The 17,666-nt window shown below is 38.9% G+C and overlaps 1 protein-coding gene across 1 annotated transcript in view; it reads left to right on the plus strand.

The window, feature by feature from the left end:
• itga8 (integrin, alpha 8) overlaps window positions 1-17,666 on the plus strand; it is a 109,384-nt gene that overhangs the window by 21,890 nt on the left and 69,828 nt on the right. The window contains exons 7-12 of the mRNA XM_053611348.1: window positions 1,127-1,252; window positions 1,713-1,757; window positions 3,599-3,642; window positions 4,342-4,398; window positions 5,901-5,953; window positions 10,090-10,295. Coding sequence (XP_053467323.1) covers window positions 1,127-1,252; window positions 1,713-1,757; window positions 3,599-3,642; window positions 4,342-4,398; window positions 5,901-5,953; window positions 10,090-10,295 — 531 coding nt within the window. The remainder of the gene's footprint in view (window positions 1-1,126; window positions 1,253-1,712; window positions 1,758-3,598; window positions 3,643-4,341; window positions 4,399-5,900; window positions 5,954-10,089; window positions 10,296-17,666) is intronic.

The following is a 17,666-nucleotide window of genomic DNA, read 5'->3' on the forward strand; positions in this document are numbered from 1 at the left end:
GCTTAGGGAGTGCAGGTGGAACCGGTCTTATTTATACCCCTCTCATATCTAGTGTCTGGTGTTCCCTGTGTTACTGAGGTGTGTGGTGTCATCATGCCAAGATCTAAAGAGATCTATAAGGCCTTCAGAACAAAGGTTGTGGATGCCTGTGGGTCTGGCAAGGGATTTAAAAAGATCTCCAAATTATTTTAAATTCATCATAAGGAATCACTGTAAGGAAAATAATCTACAAATGGCGCAGATTTCAAACGACTTTGTCACTTTGTCCAGGACCGGCCCGTTCCAGCAAATTCAGCCCAAGAGCAGACCTTCTGATGCAAAAAGAAGTCTTGGGATGTACTTATTTTTTCACATGCCTGTATAAGTATTTTAAACAACAGCATCTTCAACAACATCTTCAAGCCTGAATCTCCGGCATTATGCTGCGTTCAACTAAAACTCCGAGCTCCGTAACTATAGCTTGCTTCAACTTGGAATTCCTACTCAGAAACTAGGGAAGGTTTTCTCAACCCCAACTTCAGCAAGTGACTTAAAATCAACATGGCTGCTCACATCATCAACAGTAAACAAAGTAGCACTTCTTTACTTTGAACCAAGTTAAGCTGTATATACTAGTATTTACTTTAGTTTTATCAATGTACAGACATATTATAAAACTGATGATACAGTTGGCTGTTTTGAGAAGGTTACATCGCTCATCACAGTTAGCTGGCTAGATTGCTACTAGATAGATAGCCGATAGCTATGTATGCTAAATATGCCAGATAGCAACAAAAGATGAACATGGAGGCACCAGTGGGTTTTTGTTTGAGTTTTTTTGGTTTTGCTTTGTTTTTGTTTTTGTTTTTACACTTTGTAGCTCGAAAGGCACAATGGTTGAAAAATGACCACTTCTGAGGTAAGCTTAACTCAGCATTAGCCACATGTAGGAGGTGTGAACCAGAGCAAACATGTAAACTAGACAAAGCAATCATTTGTGAATCATGTTCACATAAGTAGTTTTAGTCACATGCACACACAGCTGCATATACTATGTGTACATGGTTGCACTCTTCTGTACGGAATATATTAACTCATAGTGTGTGCGTGTGTGTGTGTGTGTGTGTGTGTGCGTGTGCGTGTGTAGGTCAAGTGATCACAGCAGGAGTAGCGGAAATCTTGAATGGCTACTCTTTGAAGGCAATTCTCCGAAAGGTGCAGGGAGAGAAACAGACATCAGCCGCCTCAGACATCTATGACGACAGCTACCTGGGTAATAGAGGGCTCTGTGTGTGTGGTTGTGTATGTGTTTTGTGTGTGTCACTGTGTGTGTGGTTTATAACTGGTTGCCATATGCTGTAGCAATGATTTTGCATCTTTTTAATGAAGTGATGACAACAGTTCCAGTTCTGATCGTTGTTACTCAGTTATTACAGTTTTAAGCCTGTAAGCTTGAATTACATGGGTTTCTATTCCATGGGATTTTTTTTATTTAATTACATGGGTTTCTAAAACAAGCGTAAATAATGTTAACCTGAATGTAACTGCAATTTTAATATAAATGTGAAACGGTCTAATTATGATACAAAATGTATCTAATTGTTGAACCCAGTGGAACAGATCTGAGTCCAGATTTTGAAAGCTATAACTGAACCTCCTGTGTGTGTGTGTGTGTGTGTGTGTGTGTGTGTGTGTGTGTTACTCACTCTCTTTCTTTTCCTTCTGTCCATCAGGATACTCTGTAGCTGTGGGAGAGTTCACTGGTGATTCACAGCAAGGTGAAAATTCTCTCCATTTGTCTGTCACACACACACACACACACACACACACACACACACACACACACGTTTGTTATTGTAGTAAAGTTCATAGTCGAGTTAGACGTAGCTGCAAGGAGCATTTTAGAACAAATGTTTGTTTCCTGTTTCCCCAAATGTAGTCCCTTAGCCAAGACATAATAGTGTGTGTGTGTGTGTGTGTGTGTGTGGCAGGCTCTGTGGGTGGTAGAATTAGTGCTTCATTGACTTGTGTTCCGCTTTTGTAATGCTGCAGCCCAAATTATAGAGCACTTCCTCAGCCAATCAAAGCCAGACTTTCACCAGACATCAAACACATACTGTCACATCTACTGTCACAGACACACACAGACTGACTCACACACTAACTCACACGCACACTCCTTTCCTATCACTGAATTCATCCATCAGCAATCAGTCTCTCAGTCTTTTAGCCGGTCTCTCACTTTGTCTGTCTATGTGTCTGTCTCACTCTCGGAAATATTTATATGAGAATGAGTGACTATCCACACCTCACTGTTGTGTGTGTGTGTGTGTGTGTGTGTGTGTGTGTGTGTGTGTGTGCGTGTGTGTGTGTCAGTCCAATCTCTGAGTATTGAGGAGTCTGATGGCTTGGGGGAAGAAGCTGTTACACAGTCTGGTTGTGAGGGCCCGAACGCTTTGGTACCTTTTTCCAGACGGCAGGAGGGTGAAGAGTGTGTGTGAGGGGTATGTGGGGTCATCCACAATGCTGGTGGATTTGCAGATGCAGCCTCTGGTGTAAAAGTGTATGATGGAGGGAAGAGAGACCCCAGAAATCTTCTCAGCTGTCCTCACTATCCGCTACAGAGTCTTGAGAACCGATAAGGTGCAATTTCTGAACCAGGCAGTGATGCAGCTGCTCAGGATGCTCTCAATAGTTCATCTGTAGAATTTGGTGAGGATGAGGGTTGGGAGATGGGCTTTTTTCAGCCTTTGCAGTAAGTAGAGATGCTGCTGGGCTTTCTTGGCTATGGAGCTGGTGTTGAGGAACCAGGTGAGGTTCTCCATCAGGTGAACACCAAGGAATTTGGTGTTCTTGACGATCACCACGGAGGAGCTGTTGATGTTCAGCGGAGAGTGGTCACTCCGTGCTCTCCTGAAGTCAACAACCATCTCTTTCATTTTGTCCACATTCAGAGACAGGTTGTTAGCCGGTGCATCACCGCCTCTCTGTATGCTGACTCGTCGTTCTTGCTGATGAAACCCACTACGGTCGTGTCATCGGAGAACTTGATGATGTGATTGGAGCTGTGCATCAGCAGAGTGAACAGCAGTGGAATGAGCACACAGCCCTGAGGGGCCCCGTGCTTAGTGTGGTGGTGCTGGAGATGCTGTTCCCGATCCGAACTGACTGAGGTCTCCCAGTCAGGAAGTCCAGGATCCAGTTGCAAATGGAGGTATTCAGACCCAGTAGGTTCAGCTTTCCAATCAGGTGTTGAATGCTGAACTGAAGTCGATGAACAGCATTCGAACGTAGGTAGGCAGGACACTAAAGACTTCTTCGGCATGGGGCCAATGGTGGTAGCCTTGAAGCACATTGGAACGATGGAGCTGCTCAGGGAGATGTTGAAGATGTCAGTGAGAACATCTGCCAGCTGTGTGTGCGTATGTGTGTGTGTGTTATACAGAAAAAGACTCAAAGTTCTGTTCCACGAGAAATTCACACCAGTAGGTTGTACATATTCTATGTTTTTTCCACAAAAAAAAAACTCTCAAGTGTAGAAAGCTATGGCATATGTGTCAGTTTCTCAAGTTTGTGTTTGTGTTCTATATATTTATCTAAGCGATTGTTTTCTCTGCAGAATTGGTAGCAGGAGTTCCACGAGGAGCGCAGAACTTCGGTTATGTAAGCACAAACTACACTATTTGTTTCTCTCATGTTTCGTTTCTCGCTCTGTCTCTTGCTCTGATTATCCTTCTGTCACAGGAGTCAGAGGTCAATTCAACCAGACAGGAAAGGGCAGACACAGCTAAGGGTGTGGGGATGAAAAAGGAAGTGCGTGAAGATGTGTGTGATATGAGTTATTTGCTCAAGGAAGGCAGTGATGCACCAACAATGGTTAGAAAATACCATAGCATCTAATTACGTGTGGTGTCATGAACTTGGGTTTGAATGTTGATGAGGACAGTGTGTGAGGATTTCAAGCCCACCATATGGAAAAATACAACGTGTTAGGGTCGGCGTGTGTTTCTAGGTAAGTGTTTCTAGGTAAGACCCTGCTTCACCTCATCTGGATGTTATTTTAGCTTTTATTAAAGAATTCCCAGGCTGGACTGTACTATCAGGGGTTTGGGGAGGGGTGCCCTTTACTAGATCTGATTTAGATTCCATCATAGGCAGTCAGGAAAACTAGCTTCAGTTTTATTAAACGTCTGTTCATAGCGTTTGTTCCTGTAATTGTTTTATTTTGATGTAACATTTAAGAAGATACCATACAAAGTGTTACGTATACATCGTTTACATTACATCACTATAAGTCTGGATGTGTATGGATCATAACCATGACGTTTTACGTTTAAGTTAATCAGATTCTCTTTTTTTTAGGTTGCTGTGATAAACTCCACAGATCTCACCCTCATTCAGAATTTTACTGGAGAGCAGGTCAGTTCATACCATCTATCATATGTATGGTCCAAAAGCCTGCTACCAGAAATGTATTAATTAGCTGTGAAAAACTAATACTGTTATGAACAGTCGGTCCGTACAGAACTGTGCAGAGCTTTGTGCGATTGCTGCGGCCAAAAATGCTCGATTTTGCTGCTGCTTTTTTCTAAATTTGCGATGCAACCTGCGGAGTTTTTGTGCTTTTTTTTGCTTCAAAAAAAGAAAGCGTTTTGGCCCAAATCTCTGGAGAATCTGTGGTATTTTCAAAAAAATTGCAAGCTCCTCCAAATATTGCGGTGTTCGCTTGATTTTGCGTTCATTTCTGCGATCGCAAAATCCTGGAGGGACTGAACAATACGCATATATCGAAAATGCCAAAACTATGTGATTTGTTTTAGAAAAGTGACTGAGATTATGACACAATATGTTTGAGTATTCTTTGTCTGAGAAGAAAAACTAAAGGGAAAAAACTTGTGTCTCAGTTATGCTCTAGGAAGCATTTAATTTTGCTGCCTTCCTTTGTCTTCATTTGTCCCTATAGAGGGAAACATCCCTGGTCTCTTCCAGGATGACCCCTCTATGTTTAAGTTTATACGAACCACAATCTGTAGTTCAGGCTGTGTAATCATTAAGTAATATCACATACAAGTGCTATACAGGTGACAAACATTTACAAGTGCTGACACTGGAGACTCCTTCCAAAAAATGTTAACCATACCTCTTACAGAAAGCTAAACAAGATCTCTGAATATACACCACATTTTTTATTCTGTTTCCTATAAGGCTTTGGTTATGTGGACCGTCGACAATACAAGTTCCTGTGAATTCGCTGTTACTATAGAAACAATAATGTATTAGAAGGAGTGCATTAATATATAAACAGTGATAAATGGGCTTTTAAAGATTAAATAAAGCAATATAAGGGTTTTTGTTGTTGGTATCCATATTGTCTTATTTGTGGTTAAACGTTTTAAAGAGGATTATTTTGGACTTTTGTGAAACCGAATGCAACAACACCACCAGTGGTTGTCAGAAAAGCACAGAGAAGGATATGAAGAGACGTGGTGGGCTAGGTGTAACAAACCCAGTGGAGTAGACTCACACAGCCAATCAGAGAGACGCCCATTCAATTTGAGCTCCAATTGGCTATATTCTTGCAGCCTGTTTTGCTGACATTTATGTTATGTCATCAGTAGGTGTGTTATTCCATGTAGACCACAGTGATTTGCCAACAATTAAAGTATTTAATTTATTAATGAATGATAAGTTGCTCACAGGTCTTAGATTCAGACTTTTGAACTTTTATTTTTATTTATTTTTTTACTTTTCTGCTCCCTAAAAGTTATTAAAATGATTTTAGTAATACCTTAAATGCATCCTGTGTTGTGACATACTATAATATATATCCCTTTTTGCTAAATATAAACTGTGTAACTAGGCTCTTCCACTGAGGAAATTTGATTTTATGTAACACAAGGTTTTTTGTTTTTTTTAAATAGATGGCTTCATATTTTGGATACACTGTGGCAGTGACGGACATTAATGGAGATGGGTAAGTTTCCTACAAAAGCTGAACAAAACACAACACAACTAGAGAAGGATAAAGAGTCGATTCAGACAGGCTGACCTACTGTACAAAAGTGTGACAGATCATCAGCATGACCCGAGTGAAATTAGACACAGTTACTGGATGATTTGATTTGGATTTGGAATAGAAACATGTATGTATTGTGTTACTGGGTATGTGCAGATTTCATATATATTTTATTAACTTTGTAGCCTGAAGATCTGATTCATCTAATTTATGAGATATAATTAGGTTTGGAGTTAACGCTGTGGATTTGTTTAGTTTGGGTCATTAGGAGTCAGAATGCACACTGGGTAAAATTATCGAGTAACACCAAAACCTCCCCCCTACTTTGGTCACTTGCCAATTCCCACCCACTACCAAGCTCTTCTTGTCTCAGCTCTTATATCTTCATCTTGTCTGTTCATGTTTTTTTTTCTTCCCATTTTCTTTTTCTTGTCTCTTCTTTTCTTTTTTCCTCACTATTGACTTTTGTGCAGTCTCTCAGCATTTTTATTTCCTCTCATCTTTTCTTGTACCTTGTGCCTATTCCTCTCTTGTATTTTCTCATCTCATCTCATCTCATCTCATGTCTTCTTGTCTCAATATGAGTCTTGTCTTGCCTATTGTCAGCTTTTCTTTTTTCATCTCTTTCTTTTTCTGATTGTATCTTCATTCACCTGCTTCTCCATTACTGCTTCTCATTTCTATTTTCTTTTCTCAAATTTGTTGCTTGTCATCTTTGCTTTTTTTTTCCTGGTCATCTTGTCTCACATAGTCTTGTGTTGTTTCTTCCCTTGTTGCTTGTAATCTTTGTCTCTTTACATCTCTTATTCTTTCCTCCTGTCTGTTTGCTTCTCTTCTCTTCTCTTTTTGCTTTTCGTCTAGTCTCTTCTCTTCTAATCTCTTCATGTCATTTTTCTTCTCTTCTCTTCTCTTGTTTCTTTGCTTTTCTTCTAGTTTCTTCTCTTCTAGTCTGTATAATTCTCAATTTCCACCTCTTCCTGTTGTCTCATCTCTTCTCTTCACGCCACATTTACCCTATCATCCTTCTTTCCTTCTTTTCTGTCTCTTACATTATGAGGAGTAGAGCCACTTTGCTCCCTGTGCTCTCTTCCTGTGTTGAGTCTTTGACGTTCTCACTGGGCTTTGTGGACAGACATGGCTGATTACCCTGCGGTCGGCTCTCATCTCTCTTTAGATAGAAGCTTGAAATGTAGCGTAGTAGCGTTCGCATTTACAATTTCCCTAACTTTAACCCAATCCCTGTGTTTATGCCATAACGCTGTGTTTTTACTCACACTAACATACCCAAGAGCATACAGTGCCAAGCACAAAAGCCACTAAACAGGAAGTCAAGATGAAGAGTATGCTGAGTGTTCAGACGTCTTGTAATGACAGCCAAGGAAATGGACAATTTGCTAAAAAAAAAATTGTAAAAATCTTAGTCTAAATAGAAAAGGCACGTGTTTGTTTTTTCTTTGGTATCACACTTTAATCAGGGTGGAATGTCACACTGTTTGGTTGGGACGTAACCCACAACAATAGTCAGATGTGGTTCAGTAGTTTCATTCGTTCAACTTCAGCTTTGGAACATGAGATGTGGAAAAAATATTGCTTTGGTTTATGGCATCAGTCCTGGTTACTCTCACAATCTCTTCAAAAGTGCAGCAACGTTTGGCATGCCTCCACTTGAACATAAATAACCTAAAGCTGTTTTTCAGCTTTTCTAATATCAGATCTCCAAAATAGACATGATTTGCTAACATCATTTATTTCACTGGTTATTTTAAATAGCTGATGTCTCGATTCAGGATGATGAGTTTTTGATACTGCACTCTTTGTTTTATTACTGTCATTTCCTCCTAGGAATGTATTCAACCAAGTTTGCGTGTGTGTGTGTGTGTGTGTGTGTGTGTGTTCAGGGAATGATAGGCTGGTCTCTGCATGTGTATGTTTGGTGTAAAGCAATGCCACTATCTGTATCTGTACAGTGCTCTAAATATTTGTATCTGTATCTGTATTCGGATTTTAACCCAAAGTGGGCATGGATAAAACCAGAAAGGGTTTTATTTGTTTGTTGGAAATAATAGAAACACTGTGTTAAAAAAATAAATAAATAAAATAAAAATAAATAAATAAATAAATTATGTAGCAACGCCAGCACTTCTGGCTCTGACAGGTCACTCTAGTTCATAATTGGTCTCAACTAGAGATGAATTATTTGTTCTTTTAAGCATGAAGTTATTACTTTTTGTTTGTACCTGCCTGCAGTATATTCTAATGAATTTAACTGGAACTATTTCCTAAATTATAAACAAACTTGTAGCCTAATTATTAATTAGTATGGCTGTCGGACTGATGTCCCGTCTCGAGACGTTTTCTCTATTGAATTGTCTGTATTGATATTTATCTGATACTGTTGTATCTGATTATTATCGGATTTGTACTTGGACTTGTTATGGTCCAGGGCATTGCTCTTGCTAAATATGGTCTTGGCCTTTTGAGTCATATATAAAATATAATGTTCATGTTGTATTCTAGTGGTAACCCAACTATATGCCAACAGTGGTTCTGTGGGATTCTAGGTTATTCTCAAGAGATTTTGCTAAATTGATGAGGCATATGTGAAATTGGTCTGACTTTCATTTCATTTGGACTCAATCTTGATCTCAATCCCTTTTTGACTGGGTCTTGACTCGATCTTGGCTAGTCCTGGTCTTGGACTTGACAATAATGGTCTTGACTACAACCCTACTAATTACTTGTTTACTAATACGGACAAATGAATGAACACTTTAACTCGTGCTCATGTAAATGAATGTGGGTTTTTTATCTTTTAATTTATTTATTCATTTTCATATGATTCATATTCATGTGATTCATTTACATGTGATTCATTTACGTATGATACATTTTCATGTGATACATTTTCATGTGATTCATTTACATGTGATTCATTTTCATGTGATTCATTTATTGATTTGCTTCTCTTTAAATCCAGTTTAAGACTGTTATATCACAGAGGTCTTTCCAGATTATTACTTGCCACACTGTATGAGATAACCTCATTAAAATTGACTGAATTCTATAATGAATGTGGGGTTTTTTTCCTTTTCATGAAAGTGCATCCGTAATTATACTTCATTTTCACCATGCGTTGTGTATCTGATGCAAATCTGGAGGGTTAAAAGCGGAGTCCAATAGATGGCACGCCAAAGCCAGTTCATCTGCTTTCTTCGTCGAAGTGTAATGTTTAGCAATTTCAAGAACACCGATGTTAAACACACTGAAGTCCGTTTCTCTTCAAAATGTTCTGCTGTTGGACTTTTTAGTAGGTTTGTGGGTTTGAGGGTTTTTTTTTTATTCAAACCATAACTGTACTAGGAAAACCATTAGGGTTAGTACTCAAAATGGTCTATAATTGTACATAAGTATACAATTTGAGACACAATGCTAGTTTATTTATTCAGATACGGTCCCAGTGTCAAATGGTCCTATTCTGCTTCCACTTTTTACTCTGGTATTGCATCACACAGACACTCTGAATTAATTTCTGAGGACTTGCACAAGCGACGCAATGCACAAATGCACAATGCACAATGCACAAATGACCACAGCTTACATGCGGCAGCGATCTTGCGTACGTACGTGTGGTTAACAACAAGTATAAATTAGCCAAATGTCCCACTCACATGACTTGAAGATTTAGTGATTTTGTGGCCTTCATTTTAGTTTTTTAACATCGATATTTAAATGTTCAGCATATTTTATTTAGTATTAATAATTAAAAATATATATGATTTGCATTTTTACGGGTTCTTGGCTTCGGGGAGCCCACCTTTACCTTGTGCTAAGTCCGCCCCTGTGGGTTCCCTGTCCCGTTGCACCCTACTAGTCTCAACCAGATGCCCTGCGATCCTTTTTGGAAAGCTTTCTCAACAAAATAATTCTGCTTCTATTTGTATCTGTGAAGAACATATTATTTATTTATTCAAAATAATGATTAATGTATTGGTATTTTCGTTTACATTCCTAGTTTGTGTCATTGGAATCCCTCATAATCACAATCCATTTTGAATCTAAATTGCTTCTTTATCTTTTCTAATGTGTGTCTGTAGGTTGGATGATGTTCTGGTCGGAGCGCCCCTGTATATGGATCGGGAGTTTGAGAGTAAGCCACGAGAGGTGGGCCGGGTTTACCTCTACCTACAGGAGGACACACTCCTCTTCTCACCTCCCGTAACACTCACCGGTGTACACCTGTTTGGACGCTACGGTAGCACCATCGCTCCTCTTGGAGACATCAATCAGGACGGATACCTGGGTAAGCGTACGTGTGTGTGGGTGTGTTTCTATTTTTGGCTGTTTTCGGTGGTCTTGCATGTCAAAAGGCAATAGTTCTTTCTACTCCTCCACATTCCCTGATCTCAGGCCATGTTTAGTCTTGGGCGAGGAGGAAATCCTATTCTAATGCCAAACTCAATCAGGATTTAGGAGTTCAGCTAGTGACCCAGCAACCCTGTCACTTGTTTCCTGTTAGGAGTTGCATGACCTGCTCTAACGTGTGTGTGTGTGTGTGTGTGTGTGTGTGTGTGTGTGTGTGTGAGAACTAGTTTCACTGCCCGTGTGGAAACCAAATGTCCCATAAAATGACAGAATAAACAAGACATTTTATACCCTGTGGGAATGAAAGTATGTTTCTATGAATAGATAATAGAGATTATGTGTAGTAATAATAAACGTGTGTGTGTGTGTGTACTTGTGAGAGTGTGTATATACAAGTCTGTTTTTACTGTGCAGATGTGTGATAAAGACCTTCTGTTGCCGAGTTCAGAGTGTCCTCAGTTTTCACATTTGTTTTCGCTGTTCACAGTGTGCACACTGTGTCCTAATCTGAGTTGCTATTATAAATTCCATCAAAGTCATTTTAGCTCTTAATGATACCAAAAGAGACTTTTATTCAAATTAAGCAGTGTGCAACATGTTAGTAATTAATCCAATGTTGAGACAAGGCGTAAAGTATTGCTACATAATGTTAGAACACTCAAAAGAAGTATTGTTTAGACATATTTACTTAAATAATGCTGACTGTACTTTACTTGAAACAAATTTTCAGAACAAACTCTTCAGTGGAGTCTCAGAACCAGATCTTAGTCAGGAAGGAGTTGCTATCATTCTTCCTACTTCTTCAACTTGACTCTGAATAATATCTTGTGAAAGTACAGGGCTGGAAAAAGTATTGAGAATTATATTTAAGTGAAAGTATAGATGATGTGCCAAAGTTTTACTCAATTAACTGTGGAAGTATACAGTTTAAAATGTACTCAAGTAAAAATAAAAATAAAACTTTTAAATCTACTCAAGGATTTAAAAAAGAAAGTAAATGTTGAAATTATTAAGTGATGAAATTAAATGTTTGATGTGGAAAGTTGTATTACTTATCTAAAACGTATTTAACTTTTATTATTTTAAAGCAACAACAGCATTTTGCCTGGAAACATTATTCAAGCTCTGTACGTTTGCTGGTCATATGTATGACTAACACTGTGTAGTTTGCTAATGAAGTAATCAGATGTAAAATATCCTCTAAATAATCAATATTAAAGAATTTGACTGAATGTCTAGCCAATTTATGTTCACTACCGGAATCTGTGCTAGTCTATGGCATTAGCAAAGAAAACAGGCTAACTTAAAGTTAAATATACACTCACCGTCCAGTTTTAATAGGAACACCTGTACTCCTGCTCATTTGTGCAGTTATCCAATCAGTCAATCTTGTGGCAGCAGCACGATACATAAAATCCTGCAGATACAGGTCAAGAGCTTCAGCTAATGTTCAAATCAAATATCTGATTGGGGGGAAAAGTGTGATCTCTGTGTTTTTAACCGTGGCATGGTTGTTGGTTGTTGGTACTAGATGGGTTTGAGTATTTCAGTATTTCAGTTTGAGTATTTCCAAAACTGCTGATTTCCTGGGAATTTCATACACGACAGTCTCTAGAGTTTACACAGAATGGAGTGGAAAACAAAAAACAGTGAGTGAACGACAGGATGGAAAATGGCAAGATTGGTTCAAACTGCCAGGAAGGATATACAGTAGTAACTCATATAATCACTCTTTACATCTGTGGTGAGCAGAAAAGCATCTCAGCATACACAACACATCAACCTTGTGGTGAATGGGCTGCAATAGCAGAAGACCACATCAGGTTCTACTCCTGTCAGCCAAGAACAAGAGTCTGAGGCTATCATGGGCATTTGAAGACTGTCCAGTTTCAATGAACCTGTGCCCATGATTGGCTGATTAGATAATTGCATGAATGTACAGTTGTTCCTAAAATCTGCAAAACTTACCCCAACATGCGTTTTCAAATAAGATGGAGTTCACCACATATTACATGAGTCTTTGCTCTAGTGTAATGAAACATTTTCCTGAGCTCTGGTGGCTTATCCATATTCAAACACACGTTTATAGCTATAGCGCTAACTACATTGTGTAGCATGAGAAGGTCACCACAATTGACGTATTAACACAATTTTGTTTTTCGTTTCTACTTTGGTGAATTTGATTGGATGCTTAACTAAGCCCATTTAATTGATATATAGCGCATAGTCATTGGCTGGACAAGAGAAAAAGAGACCTTCAAGATTTGTAACAAGTACAACAAAGGTCTAAATAAGGAGTAAAAAAGCAGATTTTTCTTGAAAATTTACTTAAGTAAGAAGACGAGAATTCCATTTCAGTAATACTCAAGTAAAGTATAAATATGCCAAAATAATGCTTAAGTATCATAATAAAGTATAATTAAAATTAGATTTTAGTTGTAAAAAAGAATTTTCCAACCCTCTAAAAGTAACATAATTTCTGTGCATTTGTACTTCAAGCTTAACCACACCACATAATTAGTTTGGGATAAAGTGCATGAGGTTCCAGGCTTATTACTACTGTAAACAGTTTTGCTATGTTTTATAAGCTGTACCAATTAAAGCTGTTAACATTCTACTGTATCAGCTCAATTTAAAACACATTCATTTACTGAAACTGCTTAACACTAAATGAACGCTTTGTATTAATGTAGAAATTTAACAGCTCCTAACAATTCTGTCTATAATAGCTATGTCTATAATGCTACCATTAACAATTGCAAAAATTTCATGAAATCTCATGAAGCTGAGTGACAGTTTGCAGTAACTTGTAATATTTTTAAAAAGATTGGATTGGGATCTCTTCAACCATCACTAGTGTGTAGCATCCACATGGATGATGCGACGGCAGGCATAGTGCACCAGAACGCCCACCACACAACAGTTATTAGTGGAGAGGAGAGATTGATGTAGCCAATTAAGAGATGGGGATTATTAGGGGGCCGTGATAGAGAAGGGCCAATGGGGGAATTTCGCCAGGACACCGGGGTATACCCCTACTCTTTTAGTCTGCTCAGTCTGATGAGTTTCCAGCTGCCAAAACACAGACCAAGTTGGTCAAACTGGTAAACCATGTTTGTCATCTGGTAAGATATTTCCTTGTCTTAACTGATCAATAAATATTTGAGGTGACCTTATAGTTGTGTTAATTTTTTAAACAGGACTTGGCATTAGTAGCATTAATACAGAGGCTGTTTCCTTTCTACCAGCTGATAAACATTGTCTACCAGGTTTCCCAGTGTATTGGCAAATGGTAGCCAGTCAGATCAAGCTGGATTTTTCACCAGGGAAGTGTGTTAGCAAGTTTCCATGCCAAAATAGGTGACGTCATAGTCATAGCCGAATTGTATGTTGCTCATACCTAAAAGGAAAAAACGTTAAATGGACATGGCTTGGACGTAATAAGACCACAGCAGCTAGTCATAGCCGTGTGAGTGTTTTGTATAAAGTAAATACATCGCTCATCATGGTTAGCTGGCTAGATTGGTGGCAGAAATTTTACATAGCCTTCAAATAAACAGCATTCTTTGTTAACAGTTTTCTAAGCTTCCTTTTCGCTCATCATGGTTTATGAAAGCACTGCCAGAGTTTTCGTTTATGTCCCGCAAGTTTACGTTCGCCATTCGGTCACAAACCTTACGTGTGGGCTTGGCTTAACACCGATTTACTCTCAGTGGCTACTGAGATTTGGATCGACAGCTCCCTGAGCAGGAAGTAGAGACTTCAATTTCGCAACTTTTGGAGAGCGTTCTAGATGCGGTTCTCTACATAGTTATAGCGTTAGTACTTTGTAGTGGAAATTACTTACTTAGTCAGTATATTAGTTCGTAATTCATTTTTGAGATTTGGTTAGTCTCATACGACTATTTTTTTCGAGATGAGCTCTCAGGAACGGCATGGAGCGTTATCATCGTCACCAATGTCATCATCATCATAATCCCCCTCAGATGGACCCTACAGATGTCGATTACTAGCCAATGAGAGGAGAGTTTTTGTGCCAGAATGGTGAAGGTAAACTTGCGGAGAAGTTTAAAAGCGTAATGAAAACTCTGGCAGCGCTTTCATAAACCATGATTAGCGAAAACCAAGCTTAGAAGATCATGTTAAATTTTTGCCACTGAGTTCATTGTTTTCAGTGTCAGAATGTTTTTCTTCTTTCTCAGTGTATATTTTTGTATATATTTTGTTTCTTGAAAACTTATGTTTAATACTTTAATTCCATACACACAGCTGCATATAATATGTGTACATGGTTGCACTCTTCTGTACATAATATAATATATACACACATTGTGTGTGTGTGTGTGTGTGTGCCTGTACCCCTGTGAATACACATTACACTGTTACTGGAATGAGAGAAGATTAAAATTTCCGGAAGGCATGAATTTAAAATGTGTATCTCAGATACTGGGGGTATCTGAGGGGGGGGCATTGTCCGTAGTGCAGATACATCTGAAGTAACCAAACACCCTTCGATTTGTGTATCAAGAGTGCATCAGGGATTAATTATAGCGTATGCAGCATGCATGTTCGGGATGCTGCTATGGAAGCCTATGAATCAAGGCTCTTGGATAAAGTAGAGAGTCATTTCCAAATTGAAATTTGATGTTGATATCAATCACTGAGGCCAATTAACCAGCTCATGTTAATGGTAGTTGTTATGTCTGTTTTTCCATATTTGCCTCCAACTATGGGTGACTTATCAAAATCAAGTATGTCTTACTGAATGTGTGTGTGTGTGTTCTGTTTCGCTTGCTCCATCTCCATATCACAGAAAAATGATGCAGATCAGTACAAAATGAGCCTCCACCCATGCCTCTAGTGAGCGTCCTATGCACATCTCTAAGTCAATGTATGACCGCCCTAAGCAAAGGAGCAATTATGTTGGTGAAAGTGCATCCGGATGTGATTAGTCAGGTCTGGGCCACGCCAACTTTGCCTTTCTCTCTCTGAAGCAGGAAAACAACATGGCATGCACTCATGGCTATGAAACAATGTATTTATAAGCATATATTCTACATTAGTGCACACTGCATACACAAAATACTGTCTTAATGAAGAGAGGTTAATATTTTGTTCAGTTTGGAGCTTTTTTCCCACAGGTCAGTTGCTTTGTTCAGTGAACTTGAACTTCCAGGTTTCTGGTGCCAAAATGTCACAATTAATCCATATATTCTGTATATAGATTCACCTAGATGTGTGGTTTTATTCAGAAATATAATTGTTAAAAACAAAAAACAAAATTAAATACCCACTATATCTCTTCTTCAGATCAGTTACTTGCATTAGTTATGGTTTCCTCCAGGTACTCCGGTTTTCTCCCTAGTCCAAAGACATGCCTTGTAGGCTGTTTGGCATTTCCACATTGTTCGTAGTGTGTATTGTACCCTGCGATGAGTTGGCACCCCATCCAGGGTGTCCCCCAACTTGGTCCCCGAGTTCCCTGGAATAGGCTCCAGGCTCCCTGTGACCCAGTGTTGGATAAGCAGTATAGAAAACAGATGCATGAACAAATAACATGAAATGACGTTGATCGGGATGTATTCCAGGCCGGTCCACTATCAGCATGTGTAAAAGAAATAAAAAGATGGCTTAACTCCAACTTTTTAAAACTGAATATGGACAAAACTGAGACCATTATTATCGAACACCTACATTCACTTAAAACATCCCTTATGACTTTACTTGTGACATTGACAGTACTCTCCTTTAACCATCCAGTATTGTAAAAAATGTAGGCACCTTTGAAGCTATAAATTCCGTCTCTAAAATTGGATCCTTTCACCTTCGTCGTGTTGCTCGCCTCCATACCTTCATTAGCCTCAAAGACACCAAAACACTGGTTTGTGGTATATCCTCACATCTTGACTACTGCAATGCTCTCCTCATTGGTTTAAGGCTAATTCTATTGCTAGATTGCAGCACATTCAAAAGTCTGCCGCTAGAATTCTTACACATACCAAGCGCTCAGCCCACATTACTCCTATCCTGTCTGAACTTCATTGGTTACCGGTTTCGTTTTGCATTAAAGGTAACTAATGCAGCTAGCTAATGCGCTTCATTTAAAATGAACCAGCTAACGTTATCAAGAACAAGCTTAGTAGCCCGAACACGTGTGTGTGCTTTTCATGGTCACTGTGTAAACCGGTGAAATGTATATGGTGCTAAATAAATTGATCTTTGACTTCCTTTATTGAGTAATACTAAGTAGGTTACTCATTTCAGTATCAGTATCCTGTACTCATACTCGGTCTAAAAAATGCATCCCTATTCAGCCCCCCTTTGGCGCTATCCAGATAAAAGGTACGAGAGAATGTAAATAAGAGATAAAGGGAATGCGACAGTGACTCAAACACTTATAGCATTATCATTTTGATGTCTATTAAATGCCTGTCGTGTTTTGACTCTGGATTAACTGTAACAGTCTCGCACAGTACAGTACTTTCTCCGTCACACAGCACAATGCGTACACAGCCATACGTTAAGCTATTTCCTCAGTTCCATGAAGCCGTGGTGGTTTCCGTGCCAACCGTCAGCCAGATAGTTGCTCTGGACATTTGGCACCGTGCCAGCTGCAGTGAAAGCACTGTAGTAGGATAGCAGTCACTAGGCAGGAAGAGGAAATAACCTGGGCACTTACCCCAAAGCGTGCCAAGTTCAAACTAAGCCTATTTATAGCTTAGGATGTAGCTCACACACACACATATGTATACACAAACACTAACCATGTGGTCCGTGTTCAAGGAAATGAAACGGTTTCATGTGGTGATGTGGTGGTTATTTTGTTAGGCCTAATTAAACTTCTTTTTAACCCTCTACTGCTGTATAGTTTGCTCAGTTGAAAAGGTTTCCACAGCCAGTCTTCCCACAGCCTTTATCACGAGCTCTTTCGGGACCTCATACCCCTTTCTCCACCAACACTATCGGGGAACTTTAAGCAGAACTTTAAGTCAGCCTGAGTTTGAGGGCTTAATGATTATATCAGTGTATTATACCAAATGTGAGACTTTCTTAAATCTGCAAGAAAAAGAAGAAAAATAAACGGATCCTGATTTACATCCTGTTATGATTTTGATGTTTTTTGTTTTTTTTTGTTTAAATAATCATCCTAACCTTCTTAACGGTTGTTTATATATATATATATATATCCTCATCCCCCAGCTCCTAACATCAATGGTTCCTTAGTTTCAGGCTTTCTGGTGCCAGCTCTAAACCAGATTTGCATCAAAATTACGTACCAATTCTGGTACCAGCATCTTTCTCTTTCTTT

This window comes from Ictalurus furcatus, chromosome 23 (genome assembly GCF_023375685.1).
Source record: "Ictalurus furcatus strain D&B chromosome 23, Billie_1.0, whole genome shotgun sequence".
In the NCBI taxonomy this organism is placed as follows: Eukaryota; Metazoa; Chordata; class Actinopteri; order Siluriformes; family Ictaluridae; genus Ictalurus; species Ictalurus furcatus.